We start from the raw sequence: 15,342 nt of genomic DNA, 5'->3' as shown, positions 1-15,342 counted from the left end.
TTTGGAGGACATTCATGATGTCCTATTGCTGGCCTTCCAGGATCCGTTACACCACCGTACTTGAATGGCAAATACCTTTGACCTCTAGCTGTAATTTTTTCGTGTGCCGACAGCCATTCTTGCAAGGTTCACACAACAATGTAACTGGATATCATTTATAGCCTCGGGCATATTGCTTCATCAACAGTATAAACGGGTCCTTCAGAGAAAAAATATCGGATTACTAATCAGGTGTATCGTTTTACCACATGCGATACCCATTAAACCAGTGATAACAAAAACAATTAAACTGTTTGGAGTTAAAATCAAAATTGATGTTGTCAAGGAAAATAAAGTTTTTTTCTAAGCTTTGACAACCTTTTGACAGCCGCTTGACCGTTGTGTGATTTCTTATTACGGCATGGTGTCTTGTATTAATCAGGAAAAGGAATTTTTCAATATAGAAAATTCTTTTTCCCCTTAAGAAAACATATTGTAATAAATGCTGTAACTGTATATGTATTTTTTTCTTACTTATTGGTTGCAAATTATTATTTTTATTATTGTTGGTTATAAATCATTTTATTTTTTAATTTAAAAAAGAACGAGAGCCCATTAGTTTTATTGCTTCTTAAAAACATTTCTATATATCTTCCATCAATGAGAGATATGATTTTTTTAAATATATATTTAGAATCAGTCGGTACACATCTTCCTAAGATCCACTCTTTGATGCTTTTCTCTAAACGTGCAGTTTTTCCGTGAGAGTCAAACGGTATGCTTTCTACAAATCTTTTTCATAAACAAAAACAAAAGAACGATTTATCGGAAAAAAAGGTAATCGTAACTTGTCCCTGGAGCTATCACTACCTCATTTGTTTGCAACATCTTTTTTCGTTATATCAATGGATACATGTTTTATTTTTGTATTGTGGGAGGAGATTGATTCACAAAATGGCTTTCTGTGTTATTTAACCCATGCTACTTAGATCGGCCACATGAGGTAGACATATTAGAATTGTAAGCTATAACATTAAAAATAATTTCCCCGCATCATCACTATTATAGTTTAACTTATCAACCTTAATGGTTTTTAAACTACTTAATAACTAGTTGTTTGCACCCGTTGAGGAAAAGTTGCAACGGGGCCTATTCTGCTAATTTTCTTTTATAACATTTTGACCCTTCTATTTTGAAATATGGCCTGCAGATATGTAAACCATAGCTCTATTCGGGTCTTTATCTGAATCTTAAATTCCAAACTAACTCAGTATTTGAAGAAATGACAAATTTTGACAAAGCTGAAGGTCAAGAACTTGTACACTAACTTCGGTGAGTATGTAAATCTGAAGACAAAATCGTAAGAATATGAGAATTTGTTAAACTGGACACACTATCCTCCAAAATATGAGAGTTAGGAGACACCATCTGCCAGAGCAAAAGAATCACACCATTATTCGGGTAAGTTAAAAAAAAAACCACACCTTTATAATGCGGGAGGATGTTTTTTGTTACACTGTGTAGTATATCACACTGGCATATTTATATCAAAGATTATTATAATAAAAGGAATATGTAGAAAATAATAAATATGTATTCAGTTAATAAGAAACAACGAAGCCTCGCTTCGATATTTTAAATAAAAAAGAGTACCCAAAATGCAACAGTTATAAAAATGTTTACTAATAATATAATCAAATTAAGTACCGGTAGACCAAGTTTATCGTAACTTCGCTTAGGACAAATAGTTACTCATTTGAACAAAAACTAACCAAATGTACGCTTTAAAAAATTACAATTTTACATAGCATATATTTGTCTTGAATTAACAATAGCGGAAGTAATCTTTTTTTGCCGTTCAATAAAAATATTCACATTTGGTTTGGAAAATACTAGCTGGCAAGTAAAAACACGAGAAGATGTTGACATACATACTAGCCCTATTGGAAACGTCATATCATTGTTTTATAATGGGCTTTATCTGTAGGTACTTGGCGTGACATTGCATCTGTGTGTGGTTGACGGTGTGAGGTGTGTAGGGGATCTGCTAGGTTAGTAACATATTTTATTGTTAAGGGCATGGAATTACACCCCTCCCTATGCACTAGTCTATAAGCTGACGCTGTTCTAGAAGGTTTAACTTTATTTTTATCAAGGCGGAAGTGTGTCGTTCTTGCGGATTAGCAACAAGCCAAATCCTAGATTTCAATGACGATACTTTAACCCCAGGAATTTCCTTATCTTCAACTTGGCTCTTAAACAAAAATACCCGAGGCTCTCATATAAGAAAATCCGTGTATGGCTAATAGACACGAGCGTACCATGTCAAAAGTTTTTAAAATTTTGTTTGTGTGGTCTGCGTGCGGGTTCCCTAGGCTTGTAAACTTATGCTGAACTGGATTAGGTAGCACGTACTTCAACGTAGTTTTACATCAACGTAAGATGGAGGTTATTTCATTACTTGAAAGCAAATGTAGTCAATGGAGCATCATTTTTTAAACCAACGGTTGAACAACAATAACAGCAACGGAATTGTGTTTCGTGAATGCCTAAAACGTGTGCTACTTTCTGACCTAAGTATAAAATGTCGCTTTGTCTGAGCTAGGTAAATAAAGACTGACTCTGTACAAGACCATATATGTCAGACGCTTATTTTAACATCAGCTAATAATTAAAGTGCTGTCTAAAATTTGTCTCACTCTCTCCATAACTTTACACATAATTTAAACAAAACCATACAATTGTTTTCACTAAAACTTCTAGCTCCCAGTTATTAGACCAATCGCAGTCATGATAACAAAATTCACTATCTCGTGTTTGCTCCTGGTTTTTTTGACCAATGAAGCGGGAGCATACACTTCACGTCCACCGGACATGACGTCTTCAGTTACTGTTAACGGAAAGTCTGATTCTAAAGATTCCTGGTTAAATGAGAAGTCAACCAAAACAAAAAAAAACAATGTACATCGTATGGCAATCCCATCTAATAACTATGTATCGGTTAACGATGTCATAAAACAAGACGCCGTCCTGACAAAAAAGAAAAGTAATTCCTCACCCAGTCACAAACTAACAATGGACTTAGGTGTCAATAACCAAGTGACCTCTGACCTCAATAACAGCAACAAAAGAGAATCTCTTCTCGAGTTGTCAAAAACACAATCATGCAATCCCAGAAGGAATTCTACCTACTGTATATATTCGGGATGTAGGTGCTACAACGAAACAAATTGCTGTGATTGCAGCGGCCTTCGACTAACATCCGTCCCTCAAAACCTACCGCCTAACATAACAAAACTTGACCTGTACAACAACGCTTTAACTGAAATACCTCCTCATTCGTTAAAAAATTACTCACGACTTAGAATATTGCATTTGAATTCAAACAACATTTCAAAGCTGAATGAAAGCTCGTTTTCGGGTCTGGAAAACTTGACGTTTCTCCGACTGGACGATAATTCCCTAGCGATGACCCCTGACACGTTTCCCGTGGGTGTCTTCAAGCCTTTGGTGTCCCTCACGGCCTTGAGGTTGAATAAAAACTTTAACTCGGCGGTAGGAGGGAACAATTTTAGTTACCCAGATTTAGCGCTATCTGACTTGAAAAACTTGAAAGCGCTTTATATAGATGGGCTGACGAATGCGTCGTTTGGAGTGGGATTCAGTAGGATGACGTCACTGGTCAACTTTACCGTAACTGGCTATCTGGATGGATACTGTAATATAATTTGTTTAAGCAACACGACATTTCAGTACCTGGGACACATCAAGGTCCTCAACCTCAGCAACTGCCACCTACGTGGGGGGCACATTGACAAGGATGCCTTTACGCCTTTGGTGAGCCTGGAGATGTTGGACATCCACTACAACGAGGACATTGGAATCAAACACCTGCAGCATATCATGCACGGGCTGAGGAACAACACGAACCTGTGGTGGCTGGACGTTAGCACCATCGAGTGGCGCTACTCCACCGGAACTCAAGTCAATGCCAGTCACGTGGTCAACCTCCCCAAGTCTTTGACCACTCTCAAGGTCGCGGGGAACAGCATTGAGAAGATAGACAACGATACGTTCGACCATCTCCCCCCAAACTTAACTCTTCTGGACATCGGAAAAAACCGAATCGTGTTCGGGGTTTTCCTTGAATTTCTCCCAAAACTGACCAATCTTCAGACTTTACTGATCAACGGCGAAGACTACCTCTACGATATTCCAACATCCTACAATAAAGAATCCATCAAACATTTTCATTCCCTCCTCAAGAGGAGAAGCGTTGGAGATGACAACGCTCTAGTATTCCACCTCCCACCACAACTGTCCCGGATAGAAATGGTTAACGCTGAGTTGCAGTACCGTCTGTCACGGCTGACGATAGTCAGCAACAACTCCCTGACAGACCTTGTGTTGGACAGAAACTTTTTGCCTGAGCTGCAAGGTCCGTTCATCGGCTTCAATCATTTGACCACCCTCAGTATCTATTCGAGCTATGTTAGTTCCCTGGAGTGGACGTTTTTCTCCAATTTCCCGCGTTTGGAGAATCTTAACCTCGGCACAAACCTACTTGGGGATTTTTTAAACACTCTTGACGATCCTGTTTTCGCTAATTTGACAAATCTAAAAAAGTTAGATCTTTCTATTAACAACATTCAAAATTTAAGTTATGGTTTATTTATCGGTCTCAACAATCTTACTATTCTAGATCTGTCAAACAATCGTCTTTCGGAATTTAATGTAAATATCAGTGGGATGAAAAACTTGAGACTGTTAAATCTGAGTCACAATTCGATCTCGTCACTTCCTGATGACGTGATGGAAAGCATTGATTGGCTGATTGACCACCAGATACCGGTTGAGGTGGAGCTTAACAACTGCCCTATTCTTTGCACGTGTCAAAACTTGAAATTCCTAACCTGGATGGTCAAGTCTCCAGCATTTAAGTCGTTCAAGAGTTATATCTGTGCTCACGACGACGTGTACGTACGCTTGACCAACGGCTACAACAAAACCGTGGAGCTGCTGAACAAAGAATGCGCATCCAACGAGAAGCTCTTCCTGTTTGTTGTTGCCGCCACGCTGCTCGTGCTGTTTGCTCTCGTCGGTCTCATGATCTTCCGCTTCAGGTGGAGCCTGCGGTACCTGTACCACGCGGCGATGCTGAACTTCCATAGACGACACGAGACAAAAGGCAACAAATTTGACTATGACGTTTTTATCTCCTACGCCAACCCGGATGAACTTTTCGTCCTTGAGGTTGTCGAGCCTGGTAAGTCTTAAGGAGAAGATAATGTATCTTTTGGTAATATACATATTAGGGTGTTGAAGTTTCCGTGATAATAAGGTTGTCTATTTGCCGATTACTAATTTTATGGCTATTTCGGTTTAACCCAATTACCTTTGTGTTGGTTGTTCTTTGATTTAAAAAAAAAAGTCGAGCTGGGTCATTAGTTACTTATGGTTTCCTTTTTATTTGGTCAGCATAAAAAAATGTTGGAAGTTTATACACGCAATTTTTTTTCTTTAAAATTAATAATCAAGAAATTAAATGACTTACTCTTTGAGTTAAGGTGAATATTACAGTAAAAATACATTTTAAATCTACTTACTTGAAAGACGTCCCCAATACTTCCATTAATATTGAATTAGCATTATTTTTACACATTATACATGATTTATATTTAGCCAGGGCATTACCTGGCCGGATCAGTTGTTTAGTATTCCAAAAGATTAACAAAAAAAAAAAAAAAAAACCTGGAATGATCTACCCTAAACTTTCTCAAATATTCTTATATAAAACAACAGGGGATGGCAACTCGGGATATAGACATGATTTTTAATCCATTTTTAATTACTTAAACTTTTTAAAATAGAACAGAATCTCGTAAAAAAAAGAACTGCACACCAAGTGAACGCAAAACAAAATTGCACATATTGTCATATTTAATGTATCTGATTTATAATTTCATACTAATACTAACAGTTTACCCTACACATCTAATTGTTTTTAAAAAACTATATTATTGCAGATTCGGTGATTTATATATAAACACTAGCCGTCCCGGCCAGGCCCTGCTCTGGCTTCTGTGAAAAACCTTTCTGTTAAAGATTATTACCTGTGTGTTTAGTAATCATCATAAACCCGGCATTGCCCACCCAAACCACAACCAACCAAAACCTAAACAACAAAACGCAAACATAACGCTAACACAATTACAAATACAAACGAAAACAAAAACCTAACAACAAACCCAACCACAATCACAAACACCAATACAAACACAAAGAAAAAACAAACAAAAAAGCAAACGAAAACAAAAACCTTACAACAAACCCAACCACAACCACAAACACCAATACGAACACAAAGAAAAAACAAACAAAAAAGCAAACGAAAACAAACCAAATCCAAACGCAAAACCAACCACAAACACAAATACAAACACAAACCCAAAGAAAAAAACACAAACGAAAACGAAAAAAGAAAGAACAAAAACGAACCAAATCAAAACGCAACCACTAACGCAAAACCAACCTAAACACAAAGAAAACACTAACGCGAACATAAACGCAAAGTGCTCACAGTCTAGCCCGGGGCAGAATCGCCTGTTTCAGCTTAATAATCGACTACAGTATTCCAACTTATTCATAGTCTTTTGCACTCACTTAAACGAACGTAGGTGCCAAACCAAACCAAATGAACAATTATAATACTCCAAGCGTATTCGTAAAATACCTACAACATTTGCACCTGATCAATCCCCGCTAATTATGTAAATATTTTTTTTCCCAACACCAAAACAAAGTAATAAAAAGTAAATTCTTTTCCACTAATGCAATGTTTAATAAAGGGAAGTAATTGTGTTTTCCTAATTTATCAAAGGGAAGTAAGTGCTAAAGGACTAAATATAAATAATTTTCAGACATAATTAGAATTTTTGTTATTTTTTTAAAATTGTGTTCAATGAACATGCCGACAATTATTACTATCAGTTTGAAAAATGAAAATTATTTCCCAACACTTTAAATAATAATTTTTTAACTCATAAATTTAGACTATGAGCAGGATAATAGTCTAACACTTAAATCCATCAAAGTATGTCAACGACAAACAAACTTATTTCTACATACAGAATTGAGCTTTATTTATTATATATATATATATATATATATATATATATATATATATATATATATATATATATATATATATATATATATATATACAGCTAACACCACGGTCACCAAAGCATCTCATCCCATACCACTCCACCTCTACACCATACCACTCCACCTCTACACCATACCACTCCCGTCCATCCGTTCGTCAATTTAAAAAATAAGTTAAAAAGAATTTGTCTATTTAAAAGAACGATTTAAATCAGTTATAAAGTTAATAAAATGTGAAAACATAATGAATTAATTCAGGCTATAATGACTATCTATTTCGTTACACTTTAGGGAATGAATAAATTTTAAAATTATAGTAAATGTCGCACACAAAAATATGGCGAAATTCCAAAGATAAATAACTTCCACAGAGCTAGTCAAAAGAGGGGTCAAAGTTCACATCCACGGGCGCAACTTTGTGGCGGGAAACTTTATCGCCTCCAACATCGTGAGCGCCGTCAGCATGTGCCGTAGGACCTTGGTCATCCTGACCGGGAACTTCTGCAAGAGTCACTGGTGTAAATACGAGGTCCAGGTAGGTGGAATTATTATTGTGCTTTCAAGTGCTTTTAAAAAATATCCTAACAGTAATTCCAGTTCTAATCTAGAACTAAACGATTAAAACCTTTTCTTTATAAGCAAAAAATAACGTTTAGTTTTGGTTTTGCCAGTAAAAAACAATCTATTCTTAACTAAATGCGATATTTTTAAAAATAAAATGAACTGTTGGATTTAATTTAGGCGTTAATTTAAAAACAACTGAAATCTGTGTCTGATTTAAGACAAGCCTGGCACATTGTCTAGCTCTAAGGGGTGACACCACACGAAAAATGTTTTTCTTTATTATGCGAGATAATGATAATGTAACAGATTTATTTGTTAACAGTATTTATACTCAGATAAAATATAGGCCGTAGTACCTTGTCCACTTCTTGCATTAAACATGCACCCAATCCATAATTTGAAGCATCCGTTACCAGTGTTAGTGTCTTCTCAAAGTTAGGGGCAGTAAGCGTTACTTCATGTTCAAAGTACTGCTTTATTAGCTGTAAAGCATCCTGACATTCTTTAGACCAATTTATTGTTCTACTGCTGTCCTTGGTAATTAGCTGTCTTAGAGGTAGAGTTATATCTGAGTACTTGGGTATGAATTTGCTGTAGAAATTAAATAGACCCAATACACCTTTGACTTCTTTCTTGGTTTTAGGTATTTCTAAGTTGAGAATTTTATTTTTATTTCCGTCAGTAGGTCTAATTTGATTTTTGCCTACTTTGAATCCCAAAAAATCCATTTCTTCATTTGCAAATTTTAACTTTTCAGGTGCAATAGTCGCGCCATGCTCCCTTAATTTTGTTAGTACCTCTCTAACTGACTGCATATGTGTCTTGATATCCTTAGAATGAATACATATGTCATCAACAAAATGTACTACATTCTTTATATCTGCCAGCATTATTCTCATAAATCTGGAGAATGTTGCTGTTGAATTTACTAGGCCAAAAGGCATAACATTCCACTCAAATAATCCTTCATCAGTTGTAAACGCTGTGTAGTGTTTGGATTCCTCATCCATACCTATTTGCCAAAAACCTCGGTTTAAGTCCAGATGAGTGAAAATTGTTGAGTTCCCTATCTCTTCCAATAGTTCATTAGTATCTCTCAGTGGTTCTGCGTCTATTTTCGTGATTTTATTCAAATCTCTATAGTCACAGCAAATTCTTACTTTTCCATTCTTCTTTTTTACTATCACCATTGGTGAAGCTACAGATGAATTTGAGCGTTGTATTTTGTTAGTTTCGATCAAATGATTTAATTCTTTCTTCACTGCTTCTCTGTATGCATAAGGTACTGCATATTGTTTCTTTTTTAAATTAGCATCCTTGTTTAATTCTATGACATGAGTAATCGTTCTTGTGTAGCCAGTATCTTCAGTAATGACATCTTTGAATTCGTTCAATAACTGCTGTAGTTCTTTTCTGTACTTCAGCGGAGTAATTTGCTGGATTTCTTCTTCTGTTTGAATTATGTTCGCTAAGGTAGGTTGTTCCTCTATAATTACTACGCTAGATTGTTCTTCTATTTGACGTTTTGGCAGTTCTTCATCACGACCAACTTCCTCATTTATGTCAGTGTCATGTGTATTAATGTCCTCCATCACCTGAGTTATCTGCTCAGGCATGTTATCGTATTTCCTCAGTAGATCAACATGTACTATCTTTATTGTGCCTTTGATGTCCACAGCATAATCTACTTCGTTCACTTTCTTTTTAATCACAAATGGTCCCTGCCATAATTTGACCCCTTTCCAGGTAGGTAGCCAAACATAGACATTGTCTGTCTCCTTCAATTGCCTGAGGTATCTATTTTTGTTTTTCAATTTTCTCTGTCTACTTGCCTCTCCCTCCGCATTTTGTTGAGCAGATTGTAATCCATATACCATTTTGCTTTTCTTTTCAGTAATGAACTCAAAAGCATCTTGTTCAGTGATTTGAGTGCCAAGTAATCTATCATTTAGCAACGAAAGCGGCCCTCTTGGATTTGATCCAAACATTAATTCAAATGGCGAGTACCCCGTCGCGTCATGCACTGTTCCTCTATAGGCGAACAGTATCGCCGGAATATACTCATTCCACTCCTTAGGATGATCTTCTGTAGCTTTTGCTAGCATTACCTTGAGTGTTTTATTCCACCGTTCACACATACCGTTTGCTTGCGGTCTGTAGATGGTCGAGTGTACCTGAGTGATCTTCAGCAGCTTTGTTAATGCATTAGTCACATTAGAGGTAAATTGTTTGCCGTTGTCTGACAGCAGAGTTTCAGGAAAACCATATCTTGAAAAAATGTCTAATAATGCAGAACATATAGTTTCGGATTTTATATCCCTTAGGGGTATAGCTTCTGGCCATCTGGACGCCATGTCTATTAAAGTTAGAATAAATCTGTGACCTTTTTTTGATGCAATTGGTAGAGGTCCTACTATGTCTATAGCCACTTTCTCAAACACCCTTCCTATTTTATCAGTTGGCTGTATAGGAGCAATATGTTTGCTGTGTAGATGATTTTTAGTTATACATTGCTTGCATTTACCAATGTATCTTTTCACATCCTGATGGATTCCCGGCCAGAACGAGTTGTCAAGGATTCTATTTATAGTTTTCCTGACTCCCATGTGCCCAGCCAAAGGACTATCATGTGCTGTCTCCAAGACTAGACCTTTCAGTGTCTCTGGAATGACTATTTGTGTCCTTTTAATGCTGTTATTCTGAAATATTCTAACCAGTATATCATTTTTTATTTCATAGCAGTGGCCTCTGTACTTTCCTTGTCGTTTATTGATGTTATTCATCAGTTTTTTTGTGACTTCATCCTCTTTTTGTAGCCTTGCCATGTGAATGTAGGATGTTACTACGACACTTTGTTTCTTGACTGTGATTGTACTTATACCACTTGTGACATCATAAGTAACAGTAATACAATGTAGCAACATCACTTTATTGCCTCCACTTCTGACACCATATGTAACAACATGAATTCTTTGTTGTTATTGTGGGTTCTTCAATATACTCACACGAGCAACAGTAGTTGTGAAACAATAACTTTATTTACACTTTGTACAGAGAATTAATAGATCCATAGTAAATCCATGGTCACAAGTGGTATAAGTACAATCACAGTCAAGAAACAAAGTGTCGTAGTAACATCCTACATTCACAGCCACAGTCCTCAGGTTCAAGTTCTAGCACACAACACCCGTTCACCTTTTTGCTCTCCCTTTTATTCACTACTTTCTCTCCCCTTACGTACATGAGCGATCTCACCCAAAAACATGGAAAAACACATGACGATCGCTCAAACAGTCCTTCCGCTAGCCAGGTACTCTTCATTCATGCAACTTCATGTAAAACACAATAATATAAACATATCTAATTATACAGTCTGTGACAGTATACAATCACATTTTGTAGCTCTAGCTGCCACGAAAGCCATGAAATGTTTAAATTGAAAACATTTTTTTAAAACTATGTATCTTTGTTCGCTCAATATTCAAAACAAAATCGCATTTACGATATTCACTTTGATATTTATTTTTTAACTTTTTTATGTATTTTTATATAAGAAAATATACCTAAAAAATAAGTAGACGGTTTTACATAAACTTTAATATTTTCTAAGTATTGCAGTAAAATGAAAACACAAAACTTGAAAAGTAGTGTAATGCTTAAAACTTGTGCAAAGTTTCACTTTTGTGTGACACTAGGTTAATGGGACGGCGTAGTCACATAGTCAAACTTACTAAAGGTTTTTTTTTTCCTTCAAAAAGACAGAAGTGTTAATTACGTGTAAATTGGTTTATTCTTTTATCTTAGTTTAAGGCGTACTAACCCAGTTTTTTATTAGTATTGCAATCACAATAAACAGTGTATTTCTCACTAAAAATGTATAATTTTGAAATTATAAATGAAAGCGAAATAAAAGTAAAAAAAAAAGGTGTAACCGCGTGTTTTGTTTGATCTTTTAACAATTTAACCACCAAGCCCACATCATTAGTCGATAACAGGTCGGGAAAAGTTTTAGTTTTCTAGACCTTAGTACGATAGGTCAATAGTATTAATGAATCCTTTTACTTGTTGTCATTTAAACATTGAAGTAAGCCTTTATATGGCGGCATTGCCTTGACCGTGACGGTTGCGTTGACCGTAGTATGACCTTGACCTTTCTATTTCAGATGGCTAACATGGAGTCGGTCCACGACGGACGTCCGGTGCTGATTTTCCTGGTCAAAGAGAACATGGCGGCCAAGAACCTGGGCGAGCTCATGTCCTTCCTCCGCTGCAACACTTACATCCCCTACCCGCAGGGGGAGCAACTCTCGGAGCGGGAGATGAAGGCCATGTGGGACAAACTGGCACAGGACCTGCGCTAGCTGTAGGACCTCAGCGAGGACATTCAGGTCTAGATCGTCTCATGGAGGACATTCAGGTCTAGATCGTCTCATAAAGGACATTCAGGTCTAGATCGTCTCATGGAACTAATACGCTGGCTGATAGTTTGGAGGACATTCATGATGTCCTATTGCTGGCCTTCCAGGATCCGCTACACCACAGTACTTGAATGGCAAATACCCTTGACCTCTAGCAGTCATTATTTTCGTGTGCCGACAGCCATCCTTGCAAGGTTCACACAACAATGTAACTGGATATCATTTATAGCCTTGGGCATATTGCTTCATCAACCGTATAAACGGGTCCTTCAAAGAAAAATATTGGATTACTAATCAGGCGTATCGTTTTACCACATGCGATGCCCATTAAACCAGTGATAACAAAAACAATTAAACTGTTTGGAGTTTAAATCAAAATCGATGTTATAAAGGAAAACAAAGTGTTTTTTTTAAGCTTTGACAACTTTTTGACAGCCGCTTGACCGTTGTGTGATTTCTTATTACGGCATGGTGTCTTGTATTAATCAGGAAAAGAATTTTTCACTATAGAAAATTCTTTTTCCCCTTAAGAAAACAAATTGTAATAAATGCTGTAACTGTATAAGGTGTATTTTTTTCTTACAAATTGGTTGCAAATTATTATTTTTATTATTGTTGGCTATAAATTATTTTATTTTTTAATTTAAAAAAGAACGAGAGCCCATTAGTTTTATTGCTTCTTAAAAACATTTCTATATATCTTCCATCGATGAGAGATATGATTTTTAAAATATATATTTAGAATCAGTCGGTACAAATCTTCATAAGATCTACTCTTTGATGCTTTTCTATAAAAGTGCAGTTTTTCCGTGTGAGTCAAGCGATATGCTTTCTACAAATCTTTTTCATAAACATAAACAAAAAAACGTTATATCGGAAAAAAATGGTAATCGTAACTTGTTCCTGGAGCTATCCCATTTGTTGCAACATCAATTTTCGTTATATTATTGGATACATGTTTTATTTTTGTATTGTGGTAGGAGATTGACAAATGATTCACAAAATGGCTTCCTGTGTTATTTAACCCATGCTACTTAGATCGGCCACAGGAAGTAGACATATTAGAATTGTAAGATACAACATTAAAAATAATTTCACCGCATCATCACTATTATAGTTTAACTTATCAACCTTAGTGGTTTTTAAACTACTTAATAACTAGTTGTTTCCGCCCGTTGAGGAAAAGCTGCAACGGGGCATAATCTGCTAATTTTCTTTTATAACATTTTGACCCTTCTACTTTGAAATATGACCTGCAGATATGTAAACTATAGCTCTTTTCGGATCTTTATCTGAATCTTAAATTCCAAACTAACTCCGTCTTTGAAGAAATGACAAATTTCGACAAAGCTGAAGGTCAAGAACGTGTACACTAACTTCGGTGAGTATGTAAATCTGAAGACAAAATCGTACAGAATATGAGAATTTGTTAAACTGGAGACACTATCCTCCAAAATATGAGAGTTAGGCGACACCATCTGCCAGAACTAAAGAATCTCATCATTATTCAGGTAAATTAAAAAAAAAACAGCACCTTTATGGTGCGGAAGGATGCTTTTTGTTACACGGTGTAGTATATCGCACTGGCATATTTATATCAAAGATTATAATAATAAAAGGAATTTGTAGAAAATAATAAATATGTATTCAGTTCATAAGAAACAACGAAGCCTCGCTTCGAAAATTAAAAAAAAAAACAAGAATACCCAAAATTATAAAAAAAATGTTACTAATAATATAATCAAATGAAGTCTATCATTACCAAGTAATCTTTTTTTTTTTTTTTTTTTTTTTTTTTTGCCGTTTAATAAAAATATTCACATTTGGTTTGGAAAATACTAGCTGGCAAGTACAAACACGAGAAGATGGTGACATACATACTAGCCCTATTGGAAACGTCATATCATTGTTTCATAGTGGGCTTTATCTGTAGGTCATTGGCGTGACAATGCCTCTGTGTGTGGTTGAGGGTGTGAGGTGTGTAGGGGATCTGCTAGGTATACAGTTAGTAACATATTGTATTGTTAAGGGCATGGAATTACACCCCTCCCTATGCACTAGTCTCTATGCTGTCGCTATTCTAGAAGGTTTAACATTATTTTTATCAAGGCGGAAGTGTGTCGTGCTTGCGGATTAGCAACAAGCCAAATCATAGATTTCAATGACGATACTTTAACCCCAGGCCTTTCCTTATCTTCAACTTGGCTCTTAAACAAAAATACCAGAGGCTCTTATATAAGAAAATCCGTGTATGGCTAATAGACACAAGCGTACCATGTCAAAAGTTTTTAAAATTTTGTTTGTGTGGTCTGCGTGCGGGTTCCCTAGGCTTGTAAACTTATGCTGAACTGGATTAGGTAGCACGTACTTCAACGTAGTTTTACATCAACGCAAGATGGAGGTTATTTCATTACTTGAAAGCAAATGTAGTAAATGGAGCATCATTTTTTCAACCAACGTTTGAATAACAATAACAGCAATGGTATTGTGTTTCATGAATGCCTAAAAAGTGTGATACTTTCTGACCTAAGTATAAAAAGTCGCTTTGTCCGAGCTAGGTAAATAAAGACTGACTCTGTACAAGACCATATATGTCAGACGCTCATTCTAACATCAGCTAATAATTAAAGTGCTGTCTAAAATTTGTCTCACTCTCTCCATATTTTTACACATAATTTAAACAAAACCGTACAATTGTTTTCACTAAAACTTCTAGCTCACAGTTATTAGACCAATCGCAGTCATGATAACAAAATTCACTATCTCGTGTTTGCTCTTGGTTTTTTTGACCAATGAAGCGGGAGCATACACTTCACGTCCACCGGACATGACGTCTTCAGTTAGTGTTAACGGAAAGTCAGATTCTAAAAATTCCTGGTTGAATGACAAGTCAACCAATACAAAAAATAGCAATATACATCGTATGGCAATCCCATCTAATAACGTTGTATCGGTTAACGATGTCATGAAAAAAGACGCCGTCCTGACAAAAATGAAAAGTAATTCCTCACCAAGTCACAAACTAACAATGGACTTAGGTGTCAATAACCAAGTGACCTCTGACCTCAATAACAACAACAAAAGAGAATCTCTTCTCGAGTTGTCAAAAACACAATCATGCAATCCCAGAAGGAATTCAACTTACAGCATATATTCGGGATGTAGGTGCTACAACGAAACAAATTGCTGTGATTGCAGCGGCCTTCGACTAACA

At 36.1% G+C, this 15,342-nt stretch overlaps 1 protein-coding gene across 1 annotated transcript; it reads left to right on the top strand.

The window, feature by feature from the left end:
- The first annotated feature begins 3,038 nt into the window (after window positions 1–3,038).
- On the top strand, window positions 3,039–12,687 carry LOC131934519 (toll-like receptor 4). The gene is made up of 3 exons (XM_059290557.1): window positions 3,039–5,245; window positions 7,518–7,681; window positions 11,874–12,687. Exons 1-3 carry the CDS (start codon window positions 3,055–3,057, stop codon window positions 12,069–12,071), a joined length of 2,553 nt encoding a protein of 850 aa, XP_059146540.1. The 5' UTR covers window positions 3,039–3,054; the 3' UTR covers window positions 12,072–12,687.
- The last annotated feature ends 2,655 nt before the right edge of the window (window positions 12,688–15,342 follow it).

This window comes from Physella acuta, unplaced genomic scaffold (genome assembly GCF_028476545.2).
Source record: "Physella acuta isolate Inbredline_101_S28 unplaced genomic scaffold, ASM2847654v3 ptg002859l, whole genome shotgun sequence".
Lineage (NCBI taxonomy): Eukaryota > Metazoa > Mollusca > Gastropoda > Physidae > Physella > Physella acuta.
The sequence above is the reverse complement of the archived record's forward strand: the minus strand, read 5'-3'. Positions and strand labels throughout refer to the sequence as shown.